At 36.8% G+C, this 25,811-nt stretch overlaps 1 protein-coding gene and 1 long non-coding RNA gene across 5 annotated transcripts in view; one reads left to right on the forward strand and one right to left on the reverse strand.

The window, feature by feature from the left end:
• The window catches only part of DNAI3 (dynein axonemal intermediate chain 3), a 96,690-nt gene that overhangs the window by 55,249 nt on the left and 15,630 nt on the right, over nucleotides 1-25,811 (forward strand). For all 3 annotated transcript variants that reach the window (XM_086717436.1, XM_086717435.1, XM_086717434.1), the window contains exons 14-18: nucleotides 2,291-2,364; nucleotides 11,960-12,104; nucleotides 13,476-13,563; nucleotides 21,578-21,708; nucleotides 25,562-25,625. In XM_086717436.1, the coding sequence (XP_086573562.1) occupies nucleotides 2,291-2,364; nucleotides 11,960-12,104; nucleotides 13,476-13,563; nucleotides 21,578-21,708; nucleotides 25,562-25,625 (502 nt within the window). The remainder of the gene's footprint in view (nucleotides 1-2,290; nucleotides 2,365-11,959; nucleotides 12,105-13,475; nucleotides 13,564-21,577; nucleotides 21,709-25,561; nucleotides 25,626-25,811) is intronic.
• Nucleotides 10,854-25,811, reverse strand: part of LOC147578138 (uncharacterized) — a 46,598-nt gene continuing 31,640 nt past the window's right edge. For both annotated transcript variants that reach the window (XR_015254828.1, XR_015254827.1), the window contains one exon: nucleotides 10,854-13,138. This is a non-coding gene — a long non-coding RNA (uncharacterized LOC147578138). The remainder of the gene's footprint in view (nucleotides 13,139-25,811) is intronic.

Genomic DNA, 25,811 nt, shown 5'->3' on the forward strand with positions numbered 1-25,811 from the left:
CTATTACCTATAGAAGTTTAACATATGGTAATGAAGGAACTCTCGGCCCCAACTTCATTTCAGCTCACACCATATACACAAATTAATTCAGATGATTATAAGTTAAATAAAAATAGCAAATCACAGGAAAAATGTAATACATCAAAATAGAATATCATAGAATAGCATATTTCTAGATCGAGGACAGTTTTCTAAGCTAATTAATGTTGAAAGAAATTCAAAACATACCCGTGTAAATTTCTAAATTAAAAAATAAAAAGCAAACAACAAAATGGAAAATATTGGTCTCAAATATGGTAAATACAAAATTCCAGTAAATAAAATATATACTGTATACTATACAATATAACTATATACAATATACTGTATACTAACTATATACAATTAGTAGATAAACACGAAAATCGTTCAGGCTTTTTAATATCAAAGAAATTAATTATAAGGCAACAATAATATACTATTCTGGACCTATTTATTTTTTCAATAAAAATTTAATAAGTAATAAATAATAAATAATAAATTTAATAAATAATAATACCCTGTGTTAAAAAGGATGCAATGGTGAGGGGCGCCTGGATGGCTCAGTCGGTTAAGCGTCCGACTTCAGCTCAGGTCATGATCTCACGGTTCATGAGTTTGAGCCCCGCATCGGGCTCTGTGCTGACAGCTCAGAGCCTGGAGCCTGTTTCCGATTCTGTGTCTCCCTCTCTCTCTCTGACCCTCCCCCGTTCATGCTCTGTCTCTCTCTGTCTCAAAAATAAATAAACGTTTAAAAAAAATTAAAAAGGATACAATGGTGAAACCAGTAAACTCTAACATTGCTGGTTCCAACATAAAACTTTTGGAATACAATTAGTCAATGTGGTTCTTAAATCATCCAAATTTCAACGTTTTGAACAGCAATTCAAATTGTGGGAATTCATATTCATAAGAAATAATCCAACTCAGGGGCGCCTGGGTGGCTCAGTCGGTTGGGTAAGTGTCCAACTTCGGCTCAGGTCATGATCTCATGGTTCGTGGGTTCCAGCCGCGCATCAGGCTCTGTGCTGACAGCTCCAAGCCTGGAGCCTTCTTCACATTCTGTGTCTCCCTCTCTCTTTGCCTCTCCCCCACTCATGCTCTCTCTCTCTCTCTCTCTCTCTCAAAAATAAAGAAACATTAAAAATATTTTTTTAAAAAAGAAATAATCCAACTCGTGCCTCAAGATACAAAATTATATGCACATCTTAACAAACTGTGTCAAAATGTATTCGTGAAAAGAGACTGGAAAAGAATATAGTTAGAATTATATTTGATTTTAAAACCTACTTTCCAAATGTCTATAATATTATACTATGTTGTTGCTGTTTTTAAAATCATTAAAACATAAAAGCCCAGGCGAGCACGCTTCTGGGCTCTCGCCCTGCACTTCATACCGCAGCGAAGGTTCAGCAGAGGGAGAGGCGCACAGACTCTGGGTTGCTTATCAGATCTGAGTAGAAGTTGGCAGCAGTTGGGAACCTGAGAGGGTTCAGACCGTGGTGGCCTCAGCCAGCTTTCCAGGGTCTTAATTCCTGTGCCGTCTACTGGCGGCAGCAATACAGCACCTGTCTCCCTCCTCCCACCCCTACTCTCACTGCTTATTTGCTGTTAGAGCCCCTGCCTTTGTTTACTTTTTGCTCATCAGGAAAGTAGGGAACCGGGGAAAGTCATGTTTCCCTATGGATTCAAGAGCAGCACTTTCATAGATTGCCACACAACCTTTCACCTCGTTTCAAAGCTAGCTGCTTGGAATTTGGGACCTTCTAGGACCCTGAGGAGCCATTAACTGTGCTAGGTGGCTGTGGGTATCTAATGTAACACTAAGCGTCTTCTCCACTGACCTTATCTGCTTAACAATCTCATAAAACCTCCTGTTTCATTCCACCATTAATAGTAAAAAACAAAAGAGCCTATGATTCTAATTATAATGGATCATCAAATTATGATACACCATCTATATAAGACTATTAAAATGATTTATGAGTACATAGGAAAATGTTCAAATGATATCAACTGAAAAATCTAAGGACAGAAATTTTTACGCATGCTAATTAAAACTATGTAAAAATGTTTCTGTGAAAAAAGACTGGAAAAAATGTATGGCAGAATAATATTTTATTTTAAAATCTATTCTCCAAATTTCTGTGACAGTGTTATATTCCTTTAATAAAAATTAAAACCTGAAAATATTTAAAGAGTAAAAAGCTATGAGAAAAGTCATTACTGTTCTAGGTACATGGAATTTACTTCTTATGTTTTTAAAAAACAGATTAACAGAATGGGTTCTGTCTTTGAGAATCGAAGTGGAATATGCTGTCAACTTGTCACATGTTCGGCTGATTGGTAGGTCTTTGTTAGTGTTCATGGGTCAATTCAACATGGGGGGGGTGGGGGTGGGGGTGGGGAGGAAGGTTTCCCCATAGTTCTAGCAAGCAATGCTCTGGACACCAGCTGGGTGTCTTACAACTCAATTCACTTCTGACACTATCTACCCGGATTCACAGGTTAAGGTTCAGTCCTACCTGACTGCTCTCTCCACCCCCCACCCTCGCCACCCCCTTTCCCCTGCCACCTCAGATGCCAGTCACAAGCCCAGGTTGTTACCTGTACTTCTGACTGACTTGCTGTAGATTGGAAGTTCCCAAGATTCCCTCTTCAGGTTGGATTAATATGCTAGAGCAGGTCACAGAACTCAGAGAAACAATTTACTTAGTAGATTACTGGCTTATTATAAAAGGATGTAATTCAGGAACAGTCAGATGGAAGAGATGCTTAGGGCAAAGTATGGGGAAAAAGCTAGGAGCTGCCATGCCGTCTCTGGTGCTCACTGTCCCCAGTCTCCGTGTGTTCACCAACCAGGAAACTCTGCAGCCTGTCCTCTTGGGGTTTTACAGAGGCATCATTACACAGATACCATTGATAGAATAATTGGCCATTGGTGACTGAACTCCTGCACCTCTCCCCGCCCCGGAAGTCAGGGGGTGAACTGAAAAGTCCAACTCTCTAATTGCAAGGTTGCCTCCACTGGCAACCAGCCTCCATCCTTAGGTGTTTTCCAAAGGTCGCCTCATTAACATAACAAAAGGCATCTTTACTACCCTCAAACATCTAGGAAATTCCAAGGGTTTTAGAAGCTCTCTGCTAGAATCCTGGAGGAAGATCAAACTTATGTATCTTACAATTCACAGTATCACAGTCTTATTTTAAACATTACCTAAAATGTTTTCATACTATATATCCTTTTTTTCCCTAGATGCTTCTAAAATCATTATCTTCTTCTGTTCCTTAAATAATCTTTATTGTAGCAATTAAACCTGATATAATAACAGGACAGAAGAGATTATTGCTGGTTGAAAAAATATTTTTATAGATACAAATATGTTGTAAAAAGAATTAACAAGGCTTCATGGTTGTTAATGTTGTATAACATTATCCATAGTTATGTTGCTTCTTTATATTCTCATGTTTGTAAATTTACATTCAATTTTATCTCACAAAGATTACAACAGTTAATTGGGAAAGCTTCTTTCTGAAAGTGGAAAAGTTTTACATTAAAAAAATTTTTTTTAATCTTTATTTATTTTTGAGAGAGAGAGAGACAGAGTGCAAGCAGGGGAGGAACAGAGAGAGAGGGAGACACAAAACCCCAAGTAGGCTCCAAGCTCTGAGCTGTCAGCACAGAGCCTGATGTGGGGCTCAAACCCATGAACCATGAGATCATGACCTGAGCTGATATTGGATGCTCAGCCGACTGAGCCACCCAGGCACCCCAGAAGTTTTACATTTTTATTGCATATTTATAAAAGTTTTTTTTAATAAACAATTTGATAACTATGTCAGAGAATGTTCATTTAAATAAAATCACATCTCCCAATTTCTGAAACTAAAAATTCACAATGAAGTAGGAAATATGAAGAGTGATATTATTTATCTAGCATCCAAATACTGGCAAAACTTGTCCATTCCAAAAAGCTTTAACCCCAATAGAATAAATGACACTTTAAGTCATAGAAGTTGACAGCTATGCAGTGGAAGATGAAGGTATATGTAACATTAACAGCAGCCATGGGCAAAGGGTCAGGGAGACATGATTAATCCTGTGGACACATATTGGGTAAGGTTCTGTGACTGCAAGCAAAAGAAATTGACTATGGCTAACTTAAGGGGATAAAATCAATTTATTGGAAGTTTATGCCAATACTAATAAGTTAACTATTTTTATATTTACAACTACCCTGAAAAATACTTATGGATAGAGAAAATGAGACTTTGAAGGCAAACACATTATCTACCAGTAACTCACTATACATATAGTGAGGTGTACATACACCAATATCCTATACTATATATAGGTAGTAAGTAATGATACTGCGGAATCAAAAAAAGAGCAGACTCAGGCCTCAGAAAAAACCCCATGGATTGGGTAGCTGGAATGAATGCCTAGCTCCTTCCATCTGATTGGATCAGTTCTAACATGACTTCTTTTCCATCAAATTCACCCCTTTGGCCAGGGAGGTAATGGTAGGGCACTTTGAGTGACAACTCCAACCTGACCGCATGCAATGGGGAAGGGCAGTTCCCCAAAGGACCATTAGAATGTTCCTGCTAAAAAAGTAAAAGGGCATGGGGGTGGGGGGATTATTGCCCAAAAGGGCCACCAGTAGGGTCATATGAAATATTTACACAACAATTAAAATTGTTATGATTTCACGGAGAAGTGTTTATGGTATGATATTGATTATAAACAACAAAATGCAAAGCTATACTGTTGTTCGGTAGCCTTGGAAAACATCTAGAAGCACTGAACAGACTTAAAATATTACATGTTTTATATTTAAGACACAGGTCCTTGATTGTTGGTTATAATGATGGCCCTTGAATTTGGAAATATTCTAGCATTTAGAAAAGCTAACTTTTAGTTATTTGGAAAACTTACCAGTTCTAATCTTTATACTTCAGCCATGCCAAGGACTTATAATATAGAATAAGAGAAAATAAGGTCCCAGGGTGCCTGAGTGGCTCAGTCAGTTAAGCATCTGACTCTTGATTTCAGCTCAGGTCATGATCTTAGGATTCATGAGACCAAGTCCCAAGTTGGGTTCTGTGTTGACAGTACACAGCCTGCTTGGAACTCTGTCTCTCTCCTTCTCTCTGTCCCTTCCCTATTCACACTCACTCTCGCTCTCTCAAAATAAATAAATAAACTTTAAAAAAATAAAATAAGGTTCCATTAATAAAAAATATGGCTAAACAATGGGATATTACACAGCTACTAGAAAAGAATGAAATCTTGCCATTTGCAACAACATGGATGGATCTAGAAGGCATAATGTTAAGTGAAATAAGTCAGTCAGAGAAAGCCAATTATCATATGATTTCACTCGTGTGGAATTTAAGAAACAAAACAAAGAAAAAAAGAGACAAACAAATAAACAAACAGACCAAAAAACCACTCTTAACTATAGAGAAAAACTGATGGTTACCAGAGCGGAGGAGGGAGAGGGGATGGATGAACTAGGTGAAGGGGATTAAGAACACACTGATCCTAGTGAGCCTTGAGTAATGTATAGAATTGTTGAATCACTACTTTGTACACATGAACCTAATATAAAGCTATATATTAATTATGTTGGAATTTAAAAAATAAATTAATAAAAGAAAAAGAATATGTGACTGATTCATGCAGAAAGTCCAACTGAAGTTACATGTATTTAGCAAAATCATTTCATGGATAATGCAAATTAATGCTATAAATGAGATTTAAGAAGATCTTTGTAATTTGGAAAAACAGTTTTAAAACAACTATAGTTATAGTTTAAAGCAGATTTTTTTTGTGTCATTTGTGGTGTTCTCCAAGGATTTATATTTTGACAACATAAAAATGATTAATACTTTCATGAATTTTAACTGTTCATTATTAAGATGAATAAATGATTAACATTAAGTCACATAAATGAATATGTTTTGTTAGTCTTACTTGAATTACTATCTGTTTATCTAAATACTTTAACTTACACATCTAAATTCTTTAATAATGTCTTAAATTTATTAATCAGTTTCTTCATAACCTCAGTGATAGAAATTAGGGAGCTAATACAGCATATTCTTTGCCATCCTCAACACATGTTTTCACATAATTAATACAAAGGCACTTTTATACTAAAATAGTGTACAAGTATCATTATAAATGTGTTACCAAGTTCATTACACTAAAAATAATACTTTATATATAATGTGTGGAACATTATAAAGAATTTTCGCATACATTATCTCATTTGATTTTTATAGTCAATCTGTAAGGAAGGAGAAAAAAGATGAGAAATAACCTTTATTGGATGCTTACTATGCACAAAGCACATTAAATCCAACATTGCCTGTGTAAATATACATATATTTATATGATATATTAATTTACATTATTATATATTTATAATATATATTTATATATCATATCTCTTGTACATGACACCAAAACATAAGCAATAAAAGAAAAAAGGTAAATGGAAATTCACCAAAATTTTTGTGCTTCAAAAGGCACTATCGAAAAGTTAAAAAAAGACAGCCCACGGAATGGAAGAACATATTTGCAAAACATATATCTGATTAGAAATTTCTATCCAGAATATGAAAAATTCTTACAACTCAACAACAAAAAGTCAAAAAAAACCCAATGTAAAAGTGAGCAGATTACCAATAGACATTTCTCCTCCCAAAATAGCAAATGGCCAATAAACACATGAAAAGGTGTTCAACATTACCTATGAGGGAAATGCAAATTAAAACCACAATGAGCCAGTTTGATCAAAAATAAAAAGGAAATGACCCAAATAAATAAAATTAAGAATGAAAGAGGAGAGACCACAACCAACACAGCAGAAATAAAAACAATAATAAGAGAATATTATGAATAATTATACGCCAATAAAATGGACAATCTGGAAGAAATGGACAAATTCCTAGAAATATATACACTACCAAAATTGAAACAGGAAGAAATAGGGGCGCCTGGGTGGCGCAGTCGGTTAAGCGTCCGACTTCAGTCAGGTCACGATCTCGCGGTCCGGGAGTTCGAGCCCCACGTCAGGCTCTGGGCTGATGGCTCAGAGCCTGGAGCCTGTTTCCGATTCTGTGTCTCCCTCTCTCTCTGCCCCGCCCCCGTTCATGCTCTGTCTCTCTCTGTCCCAAAAATAAATAAACGTTGAAAAAAAAAAAAAAGAAACAGAAAGAAATAGAAAATTTGAACAGACCCATAACCTATAAGGAAATTGAATTAGTAATCAAAAATCTCCCAAAAAACAAGAGTCCCGGGCCAGATGGCTTTCCAGACGAATTCTACCAAACATTTAAGGAAGAGTTAACACCTATTCTTTTGAAGCTGTTCCAAAAAATAGAAATGGAAGAAAAACTTCCAAACTCATTCTACGAAGCCAGTATTACCTTGATACCAAAATCAGACAGAGACCCCACTAAAAAGTAGAACTATAGACCAATATCCCTGATGAACATGGATGCAAAAATCCTCAACAAGATATTAGCCAACCGGATCCAACAATACATTAAAAAAACTATTCACCACGACCAAGTGGGATTTATACCTGGTATGCAGGGCTGGTTCAATATCTGCAAAACAATTAACGTGATGCATCACATCAATAAAAGAAAGGACAAGAACCACATGATCCTCTCAATAGAATTCAATAGAATAGAATGCAGAGAAAGCATTTGACAAAATACAGCATCCTTTCTTGATAAAAAACCCTCAAGAAAGTAGGGATAGAAGGATCATACCTCGAGATCATAAAAGCCATATACGAACGACCCAATGCTAATATCATCCTCAATGGGGAAAAACTGAGAGATTTCCCCTAAGGTCAGGAACAAGACAGGGATGTCCACTCTCGCCACCGTTATTCAACATAGTATTGGAAGTCTTTGCCTCTGCAATCAGACAACACAAAGAAATAAAAGGCAAGAGGAGGTCAAACTTTCACTCCAAATTGGCCAGAAGGAGGTCAAACTTTCACTCTTCGCAGATGACATGATACTGTATATGGAAAACCCTAAAGATTCCACAAAAAAACTGCTAGAACTGAATCATGAATTCAGCAAAGTTGCAGGATATAAAATCGATGTGCAGAAATTGGTTGCATTCCTATACACCAACAATGAAGCGACAGAAAGAGAAATCAAGGAATCAATCCCATTTACAGTTGCACAAAAAACCATAAAATACCTAGGAATAAATCCAACCAAAGAGGTAAAAAACCTATACACTGAAAACTATAGAAAGCTTATGAAAGAAATTGAAGAAGACACAAAAAAATGGAAAAAGATTCCATGCTGCTGGATAGGAAGAACAAATATTGTTAAAATGTCAATACTACCCAAGGCAATCTACACATTCAATGCAATCCCTATCAAAATAACACCAGCATTCTTCACAGAGCTAAAACAAATAATCCTAAAATTTGTATGGAGCCAGAAAAGACCCCGAATAGCCAAAGCAATCTTGAAAAAGAAAACCAAAGCAGGAGGCATCACAATCCCAGACTTCAAGCTATACTACAAAGCTGTAATCATCAAGACAGTATGGTACTGGCACAAGAACAGACACTCAGATCAATGGAACAGAATAGAGAATCCAGAAATGGACCCACAAATGTATGGCCAACTAATCTTTGACAAAGCAGGAAAGAATATCCAATGGAATAAAGACAGTCTCTTCAGCAAGTGGTGCTGGACAGCGACATGCAAAAGAATGAACCTGGACCACTTTCTCACACCATGCACAAAAATAAACTCAAAATGGATGAAAGACCTAAATGTAAGACAGGAAGCCATCAAAATCCTCAAGCAGAAAGCAGGCAAAAACCTCTTTTATCTTGGCCGCAGCAACTTCTTATTCAACACGTCTCCAGAGGCCAGGGAAACAAAAGCAAAAATGAACTATTGGGACCGCATCAAAATAAAAAGCTTCTGCACAGCGAAGGAAACAATCAGCAAAACTAAAAGGCAACGGACAGAAGAGGAGAAGATATTTGTAAACGACATATCAGATAAAGGGTTAGTATCTAAAATCTATAAAGAACTTATCAAACTCAACACCCAAAAAACAAATAATCCAGTGAAGAAATGGGCAAAAGACATGAATAGACACTTCTGCAAAGACATCCAGATGGCCAACTGACACATGAAAAAATGCTCAACTTCACTTATCATCAGGGAAATACAAATGAAAACCACAATAAGATACCACCTTACACCTGTCAGAATGGCTAACATGAACAACTCAGGCAACAACAGATGTTGGCGAGGATGCGGAGAAAGAGGATCTCTTTTGCATTGTTGGTGGGAATGCAAGCTGGTGCAGCCACTGCGGAAAATAGTATGGAGGTTCCTCAAAAAACTAAAAATAGAACTGCCCTACGACCCAGCAATTGCACTACTAGGTATTTAACCAAGGGATACAGGTGTGCTGTTTTGAAGGGATACATGCACCCCCATGTTTATAGCAGCACTATCAACAATAGCCAAAGTATGGAAAGAGCCCAAATGTCCATCAATGGATAAATGGATAAAGAAGATGTGGTATATGTATATATATATATATATATATATATATATATATATATATATATACACAATGGAGTATTACTTGGCAATCAAAAAGAATGAAATTTTGCCATTTGCAACTACGTGGATGGAACTGGAGGGTATTATGCTAAGTGAAATTAGTCAGTCAAAGACAAATATCATATGACTTCACTTGTATGAGGACTTTAAGAGACAAAACAGATGCATATAAGGGAAGGGAAACAAAAATAATATAAAAACAGGGAGAGGGATAAAACATAAGAGACTCATAAATATGGAGAACAAATAGAGGGTTAGAGGAGGGGGTGTGGGAGGGGGGATGGGCTAAATGGGTAAGGGGCACTAAGGAATCTACTCCTGAAATCATTGTTGCACTATATGCTAACTAATTTGGATGTAAATTTAAAAATAAATAAATAAATAAAATTAAAAATAAAAAAAAAGATTGCAAAAACAAAACAAAACAAAACAAAACAAAACACGAGACCTAAAATAGCCAAAGTGACAATCTTGATAAAAAACAAAGTTGGAGGACTCACACTTCCTGATCTCTGAACTTTCTTCAAAGTTATAACTATAGAGACAGATGTACTGACACTGGCATAAAGACAGACACAGAAATCATAGAGTACAGAAATAAACCCATATGTCTATGGATGACTGATTTGCAACAAGAATACTGAGACAATTTAATGGAAAAAGACTAATCTTTTCAACAAATGGTGCTGAGACATTTGGCTGAATATGTGCAAGCAAAAGAATGAAGTTGGACCCTTACCTCACACCTTATACAAAAATTAGCTGAAAATGGAACAAAGATCTAAATGTAAGATGTGAAACCATGCAGCTTTTAGAAGAAAACATTAATGAACATAAGCATAAATGTTCATGACCTTGGATTAGAGAGTGATTTCCTACATATTACTTCCAAAGCACATGCAAATGTAAATCTAAATCAATTTTAAATTTTTTTTCTTTTTTTTTTTTTTTAATTTTTTTCAACGTTTATTTATTTTTGGGACAGAGAGAGACAGAGCATGAACGGGGGCGGGGCAGAGAGAGAGGGAGACACAGAATCAGAAACAGGCTCCAGGCTCTGAGCCATCAGCCCAGAGCCTGACGTGGGGCTCGAACTCCCGGACCGCGAGATCGTGACCTGGCTGAAGTCGGACGCTTAACCGACTGCACCACCCAGGCGCCCCTTAAATTTTTTTTCAATGTTTATTTATTGGGGGGGGGGTGTTGCAGAGAGAGAGAGGGAGACAGAAAATCCAAAGCAGGCTCTGTGCTGTCAGCACAAAGTCCAACATGGGGCTGGAACCCACGAACTGTGAGATCATGACCTGAGCTGAAGTCAGAGGTTCAACCGACTGAGGCACCCAGGTGCCCCAAATCTAAATTAATTTTTATGAGACACCACTTCCCCCACTAGGATGGCTGTAATAAAAAAGACTAAAAGTAGCAAGTGTTGGCAAGGATGTGGAGTAATTTGAATCCTCACACATTGCTGATGGGAACGTAAAACTGATGCAGTTGCTTTGGAAAATAATCTAGCAGTTCCTCAAAAGATCAAACCCAGAAGTTAGCATATAACACAGCAATTACACTCCTCAGTGTATACCTAAGAGAAATGTACCCAGGAATCCACACAAAACTTATACACAAATGTTCAGAGCAGCATTCTTCATAATAGTCCATCAACTGGTGAATGGATAAATAAACTGTGGTATATTCCATACAATGGGATATTATTTGGCAATACAAAGAAATGGTATACTGACATGAACTTCGAAAATGTGCTAAATGACAGAAGCCAGTCACAAAAGGCCACATATTCTGATTCCATTTATGTGAAATGTCCAGAAGAGACAAGTCTATACAGACAAGAGGTGGATGAGTAGTTGTCTAGGGCTGGTGGGAGGGGCTGGGGGCAATGAGGAGTGACTGCCAATCTGTACAAGATTTCTTTTTGGGGTGACAAAAATCTTCTAAAATTGACTGTGAAAAATTGAAAACCACTGAATTGTGTACTTTAAATAGGTGAATTTTGTGCTATATGAGTTAGATTTCAATAAAGTTGTTATGTTAAAAAAAAGATGGTGTCAGTCTCCAAACTCAATTCTCCTATAATATTCGTGTTAATACTAGCAAAGTCATGAAATAACCTTATAAACTGTATAATTTTCTATAAGATGCAAAACAGTGGCATTTCATAAAAATCTTACTTTCAGAGGTATTAAAATACAGCCATGATTACATTGCTAATGTGTAACAGCAGGAAGTATGGTAGTTCTCAGGCTATACCTCTTATTTATATTAAATAACATGTGAATTTTTTTTAAAGCACAATATGTTTTTGGGATATCAGATCACAGAAAGCTTTAACCCCACCACCAATAGAGAAAAAGAAAGAAGAAAGTATTGAAATTCCTTTTGATGTGCCATCTACTTTTTTGCATCTAGATCTCTCCTGGAAACCCCTCATTAAGGTGAGTAACACGCAGTTTAGTCCATTCTATTAGCTTATATATACTTTGCATTGTGTACATGCATTTGCATACATATATACACACACTCTAAAAGTGGAGGAGCTCAAATTAGCATAAGACTTTATAATTTACGTATTCGTTTAACCAACTGATTCTTTCACTGAGGATTATTATGATGCCTGCTTAGGTCAAGCCCAAAATCACAATTTTTGTGAACTCAAGATTGACATTTGTTCATGTATTAGCAAGTTGCAACTTATCAATGATTTGTATAATAACTATTCATGTGCATGAGCAGTTCTCTGTAAATCAGTAGGCTCTCCCGTTAGCTAGAAATGCTAATTTTGCCCCTAATGTAGGCAAAATTCTGCATGTTTCACATCTAGTAGGAAACAGTATTTTAATACCCATGAGCAAACAAAACTGAAAGTAATTGAAAGAGAAATTTCTTGCACTTTTCTTGAAAAGCAGAGGTTGAAGAAAAGCAATTTTAATTTGAGAAAGATATGGCTGTGGATGGAATATGTATGGAAAGTATGAATGAGCTTCCGATATTGATGACTTTCCTTTTTTAGAATGTGTAGTTCTAATTCCAAACTTAATACTTTTTTCCCTTTGTTGTACAAGTGTCATTATTACATTACATTACATTACATTACATTACATTACATTACATTATTATATATTTGCTCCAAATGGAAGAGAGAGCACAGAGGGGTGAGAATATTCCTGAAGTAGCTGGGATTAGGGATTAGAAATTAGAAAGAGAGGGTTAGGAATTTTCTGTGGTAGGATTTACTTGAGCTATAAATAGTTTTAAAAGAAATGTGCAAAGACTCACCTGAGTAATTGTAAGCATGTAGACAAACATCATGATGGAGAAACGTGGGGCAGATGCTGTGAGGGAAAAATATCCTGTTCTGGTGCAGACTCAGGGCCACTTCTGGAGCTCAGGGGCATGTGTGTCCCCAAATGGACTCAGCAGTGCCAGGCAGATGAAAAGACCCCACACAACCTTCTGGAGGTTCGTTTAACTGAAAGATTTAGGAAACAGGAGAATAAGCCCTTATTTTATATTAAAACCAAAAAGGATATATTATGAAACAGAATACACAATATTTTCAGAAATTAAACACACGAGCCTGGGATTTGGAAAGGAGCTCCTGGACAAGCACCCTTGGGTCACAAGGTTTTAGAAACTGTGGTTTAGACACTATCCCTGGGGAAAAGCAACCAGAAATCTGAAAGAGAATGGAAAAGGGACAAGGGGAGGGAGGTGGAAAACAGCCATCTGGGGGCAGAAGGGAAAAACAAGAATAAATCACCCACAGGATATATAGAAATAATCTTTCTTATATGTTCTCCCAAAAGATAAGGCTGTCTAAAGGTGAAACAAGTTTAGACCACTGCCCAACCAAGATCAGCCTGAGTGAGGACCATCTCCTTTACAAAGCACAAGGTAACTGCCTTTGCTTATTAAAAAGGCATGAGGGCGTCCCTGGGTGGCTCAGTCAGTTGAGTGGCTGACTCCTCGGTTCAGCTCAGGTCATGATTTCAGGGTTGGGTTGGTGAGTTTAAGTCGAGATGGGCTCTGCACTGACAGTGTGGAGCCTGCTAGGATCCTCTCTGCCTCCCTCTCTCTGCCCCTCCCCCACTCATTCTCTCTCTCCCTCCCTCTCTCAAAATAAATAAATTAAAAAACATTTTTAAAAAGGCATGTAATAGTTTGAGTATTAGTGGTTCCTTATGTCTACAGTGAGTTAGACGGTTGCTAAGATAGTCTGATTTGTAAAAAGAATACAGAAACTCAAACTCTCCAATATGGAACTTCATAATGGCTCTAATAACTACAGCCAACACATTAAAATTGCCTATATACACACAAAGACTTCACAGGATTCAGTTCAGCTTAGTTTCATAAACATTTATTGAGTACATTTATATATGTTTGAAAACTCATTAAAAAATTTTTACAAAACAAGTATGCATGTGCTCAAAGAATAGTTGTATAAAATGGAACATATCTCAACTCTAGCAAAATAAGTTATGAAATGTAAGAAATAAATTACCATTCCCAATCAGAACATAATAGAAAAATTAATATTTGTACAGCACCACCATAAAACAGAGTAGAGAAATAACAATTGACTTTTTAACCTATCTCAACCCATACACCTTTGTTGAAATAATTGAAGGGTACACATATAAATGTCAAAGCTATTAAAGGTATGCATGAATATCCCACCCTGAGAGCAATGCATAATGGAAATGTACAAGAATCACTAGAAACTGAAGTACTTACCAAATATTTGCCTTATCAAAAGGATTTCCATTTATAAGTTGTTGAATGTTCAGTTAAATGATAGAATATCTCAGAAATATATATATCTAATACCCAGCTTGGGCAAAACTCACTTTGAAGCTGTGTGTTTCATAGATACAACTCAAGACCTCATGCTAAAAACCAACCAACAAACAAACAAAGGAATCACTATATTTTTATGGACACTTTCTAAGCAGTATTAAAACATCTCATGTTTTTATGTATTTGGGCCTGCAAAGGCCAAATTCCAGATTCCAGAGGGAATCGAAGTTGGGTTCTCTTCTCCACTTCTTTGTATTCAGCTATTGGCTATAATTTATTGAATTTCAGCCATGAGTCAGGTACTGTGCTAGCTAATATTGCACATGGTTTCATTCATTTAACAGTTATTTATAAAATTCTCATTTTATGCTAGGCCCCAGGAGTGTAACAATGAGTAAAACAGATGCCAATGATCATGACAATCCTGCAAACTGGGAGTTTTCATTACCATTTTATAATTAAGGAAACCAAAACTGAGAGAGGTTAATGTAACTTGTAAAGAGTAACTCATTAAATACCTTACTCTTTAAATTAATGAAAAAAGATGATCATGAGGATGTTACTGCTTTTATCCAACTACTAGTAAGGACATTACTGTATCTTTTAAAGTGTGCTTTTTTTCTTAGTCACTTTTAACAAGTTTATTGAGGTATAATTGACATACAATAAAATGTACATGTTAAAGTATTCAATTTGATATGTATTGACAAATTAAAAATCCATGGAACCATCACTATAATCAAGATAATGAACATATCCATCACTTCCTAAAGGTGACTCACATAAAGATGCATTTTTTAACACCTCCCTCCAGCACCTCCCCCACCTCCACCTACCAGACCACCACCGATCTGCTTTCTCTCACTATATCAGTTTGCAATTTTCTAGAACTTTATGTAATTCAAAGAGTATATGCGTTTTGGGGGAGTCTGACTTCTTTCAGTCAGTATAATGATTTTGGAATTCATCTATGTTGTTGTATACATCAATAGTTAATTCCCTTTTATTCTAGAGTAATATTTCATCATATGGATATACTGCACATGTTTATCCATTCACCTGTTGATGGGCATTTGGGTCTTTTTCAGTGTAGGGCTATTACATATACATATACATATACATACACATATACATATACATATACATATACATATACATATACATGCCTTTGTATGGACATATGATTTTATTTGCTTGGGTAAATACCTAGGAATGGTATGATTAAATAATATGGCAGGTGTATGTTTAACTTTTTAAGAAACTGCCACAGTGTTTTACAAAGTGGTTGCACCATTTTACATTCCAACGAGCAGTGAGGGAAAGTTCCAGTTTTTCCACATCCTCATGGATAGATGATATGGCTAGTCTTTTTACCTTAACCATTCTAAAACATGTGTGGTGATATCTCATTTGCATTTACCTAATGACTAAAGATGTTGAGTATATTTGCATGTATTTTTTTCCATTTGTATACATATCTTCTTTGGTGAAGTGTCCATATCTTTGATCTATTTTTTAGTTGTGCTGTTTGTTTTCTTATTTCAGAGTTTTCAGAGCTCTTAATATATTCTGCATACTAGTCCTTTATCAGATATGTGATTTGCAAATATTTTCTCCCAGTCTATGAAATATTAAGTGTTATTCTCATAACACTGTCTTTAGAAAAGCAGAAGTTTTTAATTTTGAGGAAATCCAGTTTATCAGTTTGTTCTTTTGTGGGTCATGATTTTGGTTTTGAATTTAACCCAAGTTTGGGCTACTTTTTTTCTAGGAGTTTTATAACTAGATGATCTTTATTGAGATAATTTTTTTCTCTGCACAAAGTATGGATTGGAGTTCATTTGCATGTAGTGTTCCAGTGCCATTTGCTAAAGACACTGTCTTTTCTCCACTGGATGGTTTTTGCACCTTTGTCAAAAATCACCTGTCCTAATATGTGTGACTCCATTTCTGAACTCTCTATTTTGTTCTATTGATCTGTATGACTTATCTTTACACCAATACCACATTGTCTTGATTACTGTAGCTTTGTAATTAGCCTTGAAATTAGTGCTTTCAACGTTTTTTTTCTTTTTCAAAATAGTTTTTGACCATTCTAGGTTTTTCTTTCCCATGTGGATATTGTATCTTTTGTCTTGGATAAGCCTGCTCTGACTTTGATTGGAATTGTGCCAAAACTGTAAATCAGTATTATGAGAATTTGGTGTCTGCCATATAAAGTCTTTTACCTCATAAGTACAGTATATCTCTCCATCTATTTAGGTCATTAATTTCTCACTGATATTTTTACCTTTCAGTGTACAGGGCTTTTGCTTCTTGTGATAGGTGTCTCTAAGTCTTTCACATTTTTTGGTGTTCTAGTAAATAGTACTTTCAAATTTTTAATTTTTGATGGTTCATTACCAGTGTATAAAAATACAATTAATGTTTGAGTATTGATTTTGTATCCTGCAGTCTTCCTAAAATCACATTAGTTATCATGGCTTATTTGCAGAGGATTTATTTAGGTTCTCTAGATGATAATATCATTTGGATTTTCGCTATATAGATGATAATGTCATCTGTAAATAAGGACAGTTTTACTTCTTCTTTTCTGATTTGTATGATTTTTTTCCTTACCTGATTACACTGGCTAGAACCTCTAGGGGAGAGCGTTCTTGTTTTAATCCAGATCTCAGGGAGAAAGCATTTAGTCTTTCACAAGTAAGTATGATGTTAACTGTAGGGTTTTTGTAGAAGCCTTTATCAAGTTAAAGAAGTTCCCTTTTATACACAAGTTAATGTTGGATTTTGTCAAAAGATTTTTCTGCATTTTTGCAGATCATCATGCTTTTTTTCTTTTTAAGTTTATTAATATGGTAAATTATTTTAATATCCGAATGTTAAACTAGCCCTGCATTTCTGGGATAAACTCCACTTGGCTGAGATTTAGTAATTGTAATACCTTAATTTTTTAAAGAACAATTTTTACACTGTTATCTCTATATTTATATCTGTGTTTATTCAAAACATTTATTAAACTCTTGCAAAGTGACAGGCTCTGAGGATATAGCTGGGAAAAGCCAATTCCCTGCTTCCATGGAGCTTACATTCTGGGGGGATAGATACATATCTACATCCACTTAAGAAACGACCTATTTAAAACAAACCCTGAAGCATGCCCCCAATGTCATCAAATATAAATACTCCCCATCAAATGAATGTTCTCTTTACAGACAAAGTCACTTGGATATTTCTTTCTTTCTTTCTTTCTTTCTTTCTTTTTTTTTTTTGTGGATATGTCTTAGAGAAATATATCTCTCTTTCTTAGAATATTATTTAACCTGATAAATCTGGCTAAATCAGTTCATAAAGGGAACGGACAAACATGTTTTTCAATTCTCAGCTGAGACTTTAATTGGCTGTATCCCTTTACGTGTGTTCAGAAGTCTGTGTTGACAGGCAGTACCACAAGTCCTGGAGAAAATTAAATTTCACTTGGTAATCTCAATGGATCTTGCTAACACACTCCTCTTATCACTAAAGGCAGTTACCGTGGGTTGTGACTGGCCTCTTGTGTAGATGGCCAGCTCTCAGAACTTTACTTGAGATCTCATTATGGTATTTTGAATTTCCTTACGACACACTGTCAGCTATCCACCTACTCTGGCCAGACTTGAACCTATTGACTAGAATACACATGGTCATATGCTTCTTGACCATGTTCTGTGTATTGTCTATATTGGTTCTCCTCCCCCTCCTCTCCACCAAGAATCACAAGTTCAGCTATTCCACTGGCACACCCTGGGGAGAACTCTCAGGAGCATTGTCTGGTACTCTGTTGCCACCTAGTGGCTATAGGCTACTTGGCTTTTGCCTGCCATATTAGATCCTTAGTAGTCTGCCCTTCTGAGTAGTCACTTTAAGATGTTCTTTTTGTTTATTCTGTTGCGGAAGACTTTGCTCTAAAAGTTTTTGGAATTCCTACTCTGTAATTGCCTTCAGAGCCTCCGTTATATTCTCCTAAGCACTGTGGCATAGTGGTTAAGGATGTAGATTCTGGAGTTTGGGTTTAAATCCCAAAGCTACAATTTATTATTTGACCAGGTCAAATTACTATACCTCTCTGTGCCTTACTTTAAAACAAACAAACAAACAAACAAACAAACAAAAAACTTATTTGAAAAGAGATACATGAATATAATGGAAGCAAATAATGAAGGTAACGACTTCATGTAGTATTGAGAAGATAAAATGAGTTAATATATATACAGCTCTAAGAACAGCTCTTTGTCAACCCACAATAAATGTAAGCCACTGTATATGAGGCCTGGGCAAGCTACTTAATCTCTCTGAGCCTCACTTTATCATCCTTGAAGGAGAATTAATTCTTAACTACCTTAGGAGTTATTGTGAGAATTGAATGAAATGGTGCATGTAGAGCACACAGTTCAGTACCTGGCATGTAGTCATGTAGTAAGCATTCAGTAAGTGTTAGCTGCTACTGTTATGCTGGGCCCTGGTGATGGAAATCCATGGATGGAAAATCCACGGGGATGATGTTGATTTTAATAAATATGCAAGTTATTCCAGTCAAGTCTGAGTAAACACAGTTGATGACAACATTTTTGTCTGGCTTCATTCTCTTTAACTCCACCACATTAAACACTATCAACTTAGCCCCTTTTCTCAGAGCTCCTGCCTTGGTTTTTGTGGTTTTCCTAATACTTCTTCAGTTTCTCTCCTCTGCCCTCTTTCTCTGCTGCCCTCTCAGCGTGGATATGCCTCAAACTCAAATTTCAGCGGTATGCTTTCCACGTTCCTCACTCCTTTCAGTAACTGGGTCTACTCTTAATCTGCTGAGAATCCCCCACTTTGCCTCTTGCTATCTCTTGGGCTTAAACCCAACCTACTCCCTCAATGTCCATGTGTCCAGAACACAACTTGAGTCATCCCTCTCTCTCTCCTCCAGTCCCTACATCCAGTCTCTCACTTAGGAGAATTAGGTCTTCCGTTATAGCATATCTCACCTTTGCCTCTTCCTTTGTGTTACTGGTAGTGACCCCTGGATCAGGCTCTCCTTGTTAGACCAGAGGGCTCCAGACTTTTCCATCTTGCATCCCATCAAGAAAAATTTTTGAGCACATATTGCCAACAAACATGTATTTACTTACCAATTATATACATGTTCTACTCTACTAATATATTAATGTGTATTATTTAGAAAGAGAAAAACAGACATTGAAATGAGCGTGGTGAATTTGAAATATTTTAATGATTTTAATTTTATACATTAAATGGATACAAAATGCCTTTTTCCTCATGTTAAATGTATATGAATAATATCTTTTAGTAAGAACAATGTGATTAAATGTACCTAGTTATTTCTTGACATGTTGATTGGCACTTTGTAATACAGCTATTTACAAGTCCGGTTTCATGTTTGGCTTACCTTGTTACTTGTTTTTGATGTCTTATCTTTTGGGAAGGGAGACTGCCCAAAGCATGTAGATCCCTAACAAAGGAAGCACTGGTTGATTGTACCAACAAAATCATAATTGTTTCTCACTTTTGTCCAGAATTATGTTACAGGTTTTTTTTAATGATATATATTTTTTTAGTGTAGCTGAGGTTTTCTTCTATTTTAGTTTTCATTTATATGTTTGTTGGTTGGTTCTTCTGTTCATTTGTTAGTATTCCTATGGTTGATATAATCTAGATGATGATGTATTAAGATGTGGGGAGTAGGGTTTGATGAGGATATATTTCTCTACCACCTCTCCTAGAAATTTAATGTCACATTTTTAAAAAACTAATAAGTGACCTGGGAATATGCCCAAGATAATATCTTTAAGAGAATAGAAAAACAGGATAAAAGCTAAAATGCCCAATTAAAAGAAAATCCTTTATATATTCACAGAATATATATATTCACAGAAATGTAATTGTAGGGAGACATTTTAATGGTGGTTATCTCTGGAAAATATGATAATGGATGATTTTTCTTATTTTTCTCATGCTTTCCTCTATTTTCCAAAGCTTCGGTAAATAACATTTATTAATTTTAGCTCATAAAAAGACTTTTGTTTTAAAACAAGATGACATCTTTGTTTTTTAAAAAGACTTTTGTTTTAAAAAGAAAGAAGGCCCAGATGGTGTTAGAATTTTAGCCTCCAGATTTTTTTTAAAAATTTTTTTTAAGGTTTATTTATTTTTGAGACAGAGAGAGACAGAGCATGAACAGGGGAGGGGCAGAGAGAAAGGGAGACACAGAATCTGAAACAGGCTCCAGGCTCTGAGCTGTCAGCACAGAGCCCGACACGGGGCTCGAACTCACGGACCATGAGATCATGACCTGAGCCGAAGTTGGACGCTTAACCTGAGCCGAAGTTGGACGCTTAACCGACCAAGCCATCCAGGCGCCCCTAGCCTCCAGATTAACTATGCTCTGTTTGCATGTGTAGTTACAGCGATAATGCGGTACAATCCCTGGTGTTCTTAAGTAATAAACATGAGCTAACCAGAAAACTTTAACCTATGTTCCATGCATGTGCTGTGCTTGTGAAAACAAGTAATACATTTTAGATGGATTTATTTTTTGAAGTTAGATCATTTTTGATACTTAAAAGTCTAATCATGAGTTATTTGAAAAAATTCCATACAGTGCCAAATGAATAAAAATGACATGAGTTTCTCAGTAGAGAGTTTTACTGAGAGTATCAAAAGTAATGTAATCCAGAGGATATATTTTATGTCCAATTTTTACTGTAAATAATTCTGAAATGATATAAATAATGTAGAACTGTTTTTTAAACTGGGTGCTGTGGAACTTTTTAGAGCCCTTGAAAGTAGGTGGAGGGGTCTCCTCCTTCCCACCAGGAAACCCTTTAATCACAGCAATGCAGGTTTTGATAGATTTCACATGCAAGGGTTCCTGCATATGCTTTGGTTTGAAAGACACGTTCCACTGCTAAATTAGAAGTCTAAAGATGCTCATACTTATGCCCGCCACACTGGGGAGAGAATGGGGCAGATGTGTGTGGCAAGGGGCAGAAAATATAAACTAACTATATTTTAAAAGGTCTTTCACTGTAAATATGTGCTCCTTCTATTCATACTCCTCTGAAAGACAAAATATTAGCCCAGAGCAAAGTAGTGAAGGCAGGAGAGATGAACCCATACCACAATCTGGAAGGTGCGTTGGCCAACAATCTCAAGCCTATAGAGGACTTCTGCACAAAGTTCTTTGTTGGAACAGAGGTGAGTTAGAATTATCTGCTCTCTTATTTATACATGTTATATATATGTATATTTACATGTATGTATATATATGTGTATGTGTCGATATATGTTCTTATAGCCTTAATTTCAGTTTTATTGAGGCACAATTGACATGAAATTGTAAGATATTTAAAGTGTACATCATAGTGATTTGATGTACATATACATTGTGAAAACCTTCCCTCCCCATCTAGTTAATTAACACATCCATCACCTCACATATTTATCTTTGTGCGTGTATGTGTGTGTGTGTGTGTGATGACATTTAAATTATATTCTCTTAGCAGATTTCAATTATATAATACAGTGTTATACTGTGGTCACCATGTTTTACCTTATATCCTCAGAACTCACTAACCTTACAGCTGGAAGTTTGTACCCTTTTACCAACCTCTTCCTGTTTCTCCCACCCCCCAGACCCTGGCAACCACTTGTCTACTCTGTTTCATTATAACCTCTATTGTACATTTGCTTTATGAAGGCTTACAATATCTATACCATTTTCATATTTTAATATACTTATTTGCATTGAATTTTTAAAATCTTCATGCTTCATAAATTCATATTTAAAATGTTCCTGATGAATGTGAAAAAAATCTATAAAATTCAGCATGACCTTCTTTACTAATGATTGATCAACCTGCAAATATTTATTGAACACCTACACCATATGGAAGAAACCATGCTAAGTGTTAGAGATTTACTAAGAAAATATATTGCTTTGTTAGCTAGCAAAATGTAGTAGGAAAGACAGTGCAAAACTCACTCAATTCAAAAGTAACAACTGGATATAATAATGATAATGGCTGCCATTTTTTGGCACTTATTATAATAGCCAAAGTGAGCTTACATTTATTGGAAATTTTCTATATAGCAGGGTCTGTGCCAGGTATTTTCCAAAGTATATCTCACTTAGTCCTAATAATCTTCATTCATGGCTCTATTTCTCTGAAATAAAGGGTTTTTTTCCTAAACCATGGAAAGACGCCATAGGTCAGTCTCGCTGGAATGCAGTCTGAGCTCATACTTTAGTATCATGAGAAGATTAGACTACACCAGTTCTCAGAAGCATAATGCCCACCAGGCACAGCATTAGGCCCTGGGTCAGACATGAAACAACAGCATAGTCCCTGTCCACCGGGCACTCACTGCCTAGTTATGGAGCAGACACATTAATAGCATTACCCATGCCAGTGCCCATCCAGAAGCCAGAGGACAGGGGAGGTTGGGGAATCCAGACTGTTAGCTAGGACTTTGCAGGTTGAGGAGGCATCTGAAATACCAGGATGAGAGTACAATTCCCAGCAGAAGTAACAGCCTAAACAATGCTTTGGAATTATGGGAGTCTGGGATTTGTCTGGAGACAGTGGAATCATTTGTGCAAGAGGGAATGCTATACCTTGAATGCTAGGTTGGGATCCAGTCAAAGAGCCTTTTCTGCCATGTTAGGGAATTTGAATTTCATTGGGCAAGCAATGGGGCACTTACCAAACAAATACTTGTTTTATAACTTGGGCTGTCAATTTTTGTAACTTGGGATTCTAATTTTTTTTAATTCTGGAAAAATATAAGTAACAAGTTACCATCTTAATAAATTTGAAGTGTTTAATTCAGTGCTGTTAGATACATTCATATCATTGAGCATCCATCTATCTCCAGAATGTTTTCATCATCCCAAACTGAAATTCTGTACCCATTAAAACAATAACTCACCATTCACTCCTGCCTCTAGCCCACGGCAACCCCCATTGTACTTTCTGGCTCTATGACTTTGACTATTCCAGACACCTCATGTAAGTAGAATCATAGAATTATCTCTGTGCACACCAGAGTTTTTAAAGCAGGGCGATGACAGCTTTAGAAAAAGGAATGACCACGAGATCTTAAAATAGAGATTAAAATATGATATCCTCTGCTTAAACCATTCGGTGACAACTCATTCAACCATGAATAAAATCCAAACTCTTCACACTGTGGCCTACAAGATTCTGCATAACTTAGCTCCTTCCTATCTCTACACCCCCGTCTGCACCAGTCTCCCTCTCTCTCTCTCCAGCTGCTCAGATTTTTCTCTTTTTCTATGCCAAACTCTTCCCTGCCTTTCAAGTCCTTGTCCTTGAAAGGATTAACTTCACCCATCATTCAGCAGATATTTATTGAGCATTTACTATATGCTAGGCACTGTTCTTGGCCCCGGGAATATATCTGTGGACAGACAAAATTCCCTACCTCATGGGCTGACATTCCAGTAGAATGCTCTTCTACCAACTCTTGACGTGGCTGATTTGGTTAGAGAGAATGAGGTAGACCCCCTCTGGGATCTAGACTGGCCAGGACAGGGCTGAAGCAGGAGGAAATGGAGCCAGGGAGGTGCAGAGGCCAGAGAGGCAGTGATTTCAAGTAGGCCAACCAGAGATGAAGAGGGCATGAGCAGTGGGCCAAGAATGTCAACACACGGGTAGGAGGAGTAGAATTCTCAGAACCAGGTAACTGGATGGAGAAGGACGTGAAGGTTCCCAGCTAGGTGGCTAATGATATAATGGGCATTTAACATGGATTTATTAACCTGATGCAAGTTATTCTATTCCTCTTTGACTTGGTTCGGTTTCAGTGTTCCACGTATCAGTTGTGAGACCCAGGAGGTACTCATAACTCTCCTATAGGACTCTGGCAAGGGCTGGGTCATATACAGAAAGCTCCTAACAACTCTGGCAAGCATTATGCACTCAATCAATGGTAACTGCGGGTGATGTGCCACGGGCAACAGGCTAGGCGTGTGCACCAGACGTCTGCTGGTCTCTGCTCCCTCAGACTCTGAGCAGCATGAATGGAGGGAAGACTTATCTTCTGACTCTGAATTTCCAACACGAAGCACAGTCCTTGTTTGTTACATGAGTTAATGAACAAAAGCACAGAGGAGTGAATGAGCAGACCCTGGCCCCAGGAAGCATACTTCACTTTGCGTACTCCAGTGTTTTTCCCTCCCCTCTCCCTTGCCTACACGTCCCAAGCCATCCTTCGAGTCCTCTCAACCCCTCTTTTTATACACCTTTCTCTGTGTTTTCCTCTTACTATCCAGTGAGAAAAACATTGGAATTAGGAGACTGCATCTGGGCGACCTTGAGTATATTGTTTCACCTCTCTGAGTCTCTGTGCTCCTTCTATAAGAAAAGGCATGAGACTAAATGTTTTTCTCTAAACCTCTCCCACCTCTCCCATTCACTAGTTCTGCATCTTTTCCATTTGTGTGGTTGTTTCTGTCCCTTCTTTACACCAGGTTCTTATGACTTCCCCGCTCCTTAAAATGGCCATAAGTAGAGCTGGAATATATATTATTACTAGTTATGTTATTTAAGTGGAACTTCGCTTCCTGTTCTCAATTTTAAAAGGTAATGACACCATATTATGAATTTATATTTCCTTTTTCCTCTTACTCCACAAAACTTTTAAAATACTGACTTTGTATCATGCTGAGAACAAATCACTGAATAAGTCACACCAGATCCCTTCCTGGAGCTTTCAGTCCAGTGGACAATTTCCAATTAACAAAAGATTAAGAACTCAGTAGTTGGAACTTGTGTAACATAGATTATCTCCATAAATGCCTGTGTTCTCCATTTCACTATGTGTACATAAAAATGTAACAAATTCCTTTTTTTGTTCAATGTAAAAAATGTTTAAGCCTTCCCTGCACTGTGTCAAATTATCATTTGATTATGTTAGCCTGCAGCTTGGTTTTTGTTTGGGTCACAGTCCATCTTAGCACATGAATATGAGATCGGTAGTCCCTTTGGTTGTCTTTGTACTCATCAGGAACCTGTAATATTTTTAGGAAGGTGGAGTGATATATACAGATTGGAAAATGGAAAGAGACCCTGAAACTGGCCGATTGATGGGTAAGTTTTGATGATTCCTGTGTTATGAATAAGTTATTCCTTTGAACAAAGTGCTGAGTAACCGTGGCCTTGCTAATGAGAGAAGGGCAGGCACCTGAGGTCCTGTCTCTGCGCTTGTTACTTAAGTGAGGGCCTCCGGTAGCAGCACTTTTCTCACTGGGAAGTCTGTTAGAAACGCACAAACTT

The sequence above is a fragment of the Puma concolor genome, chromosome C1 (assembly GCF_028749965.1).
Source record: "Puma concolor isolate L17-30 chromosome C1, mPumCon1.1.hap2, whole genome shotgun sequence".
Taxonomy (NCBI): domain Eukaryota; kingdom Metazoa; phylum Chordata; class Mammalia; order Carnivora; family Felidae; genus Puma; species Puma concolor.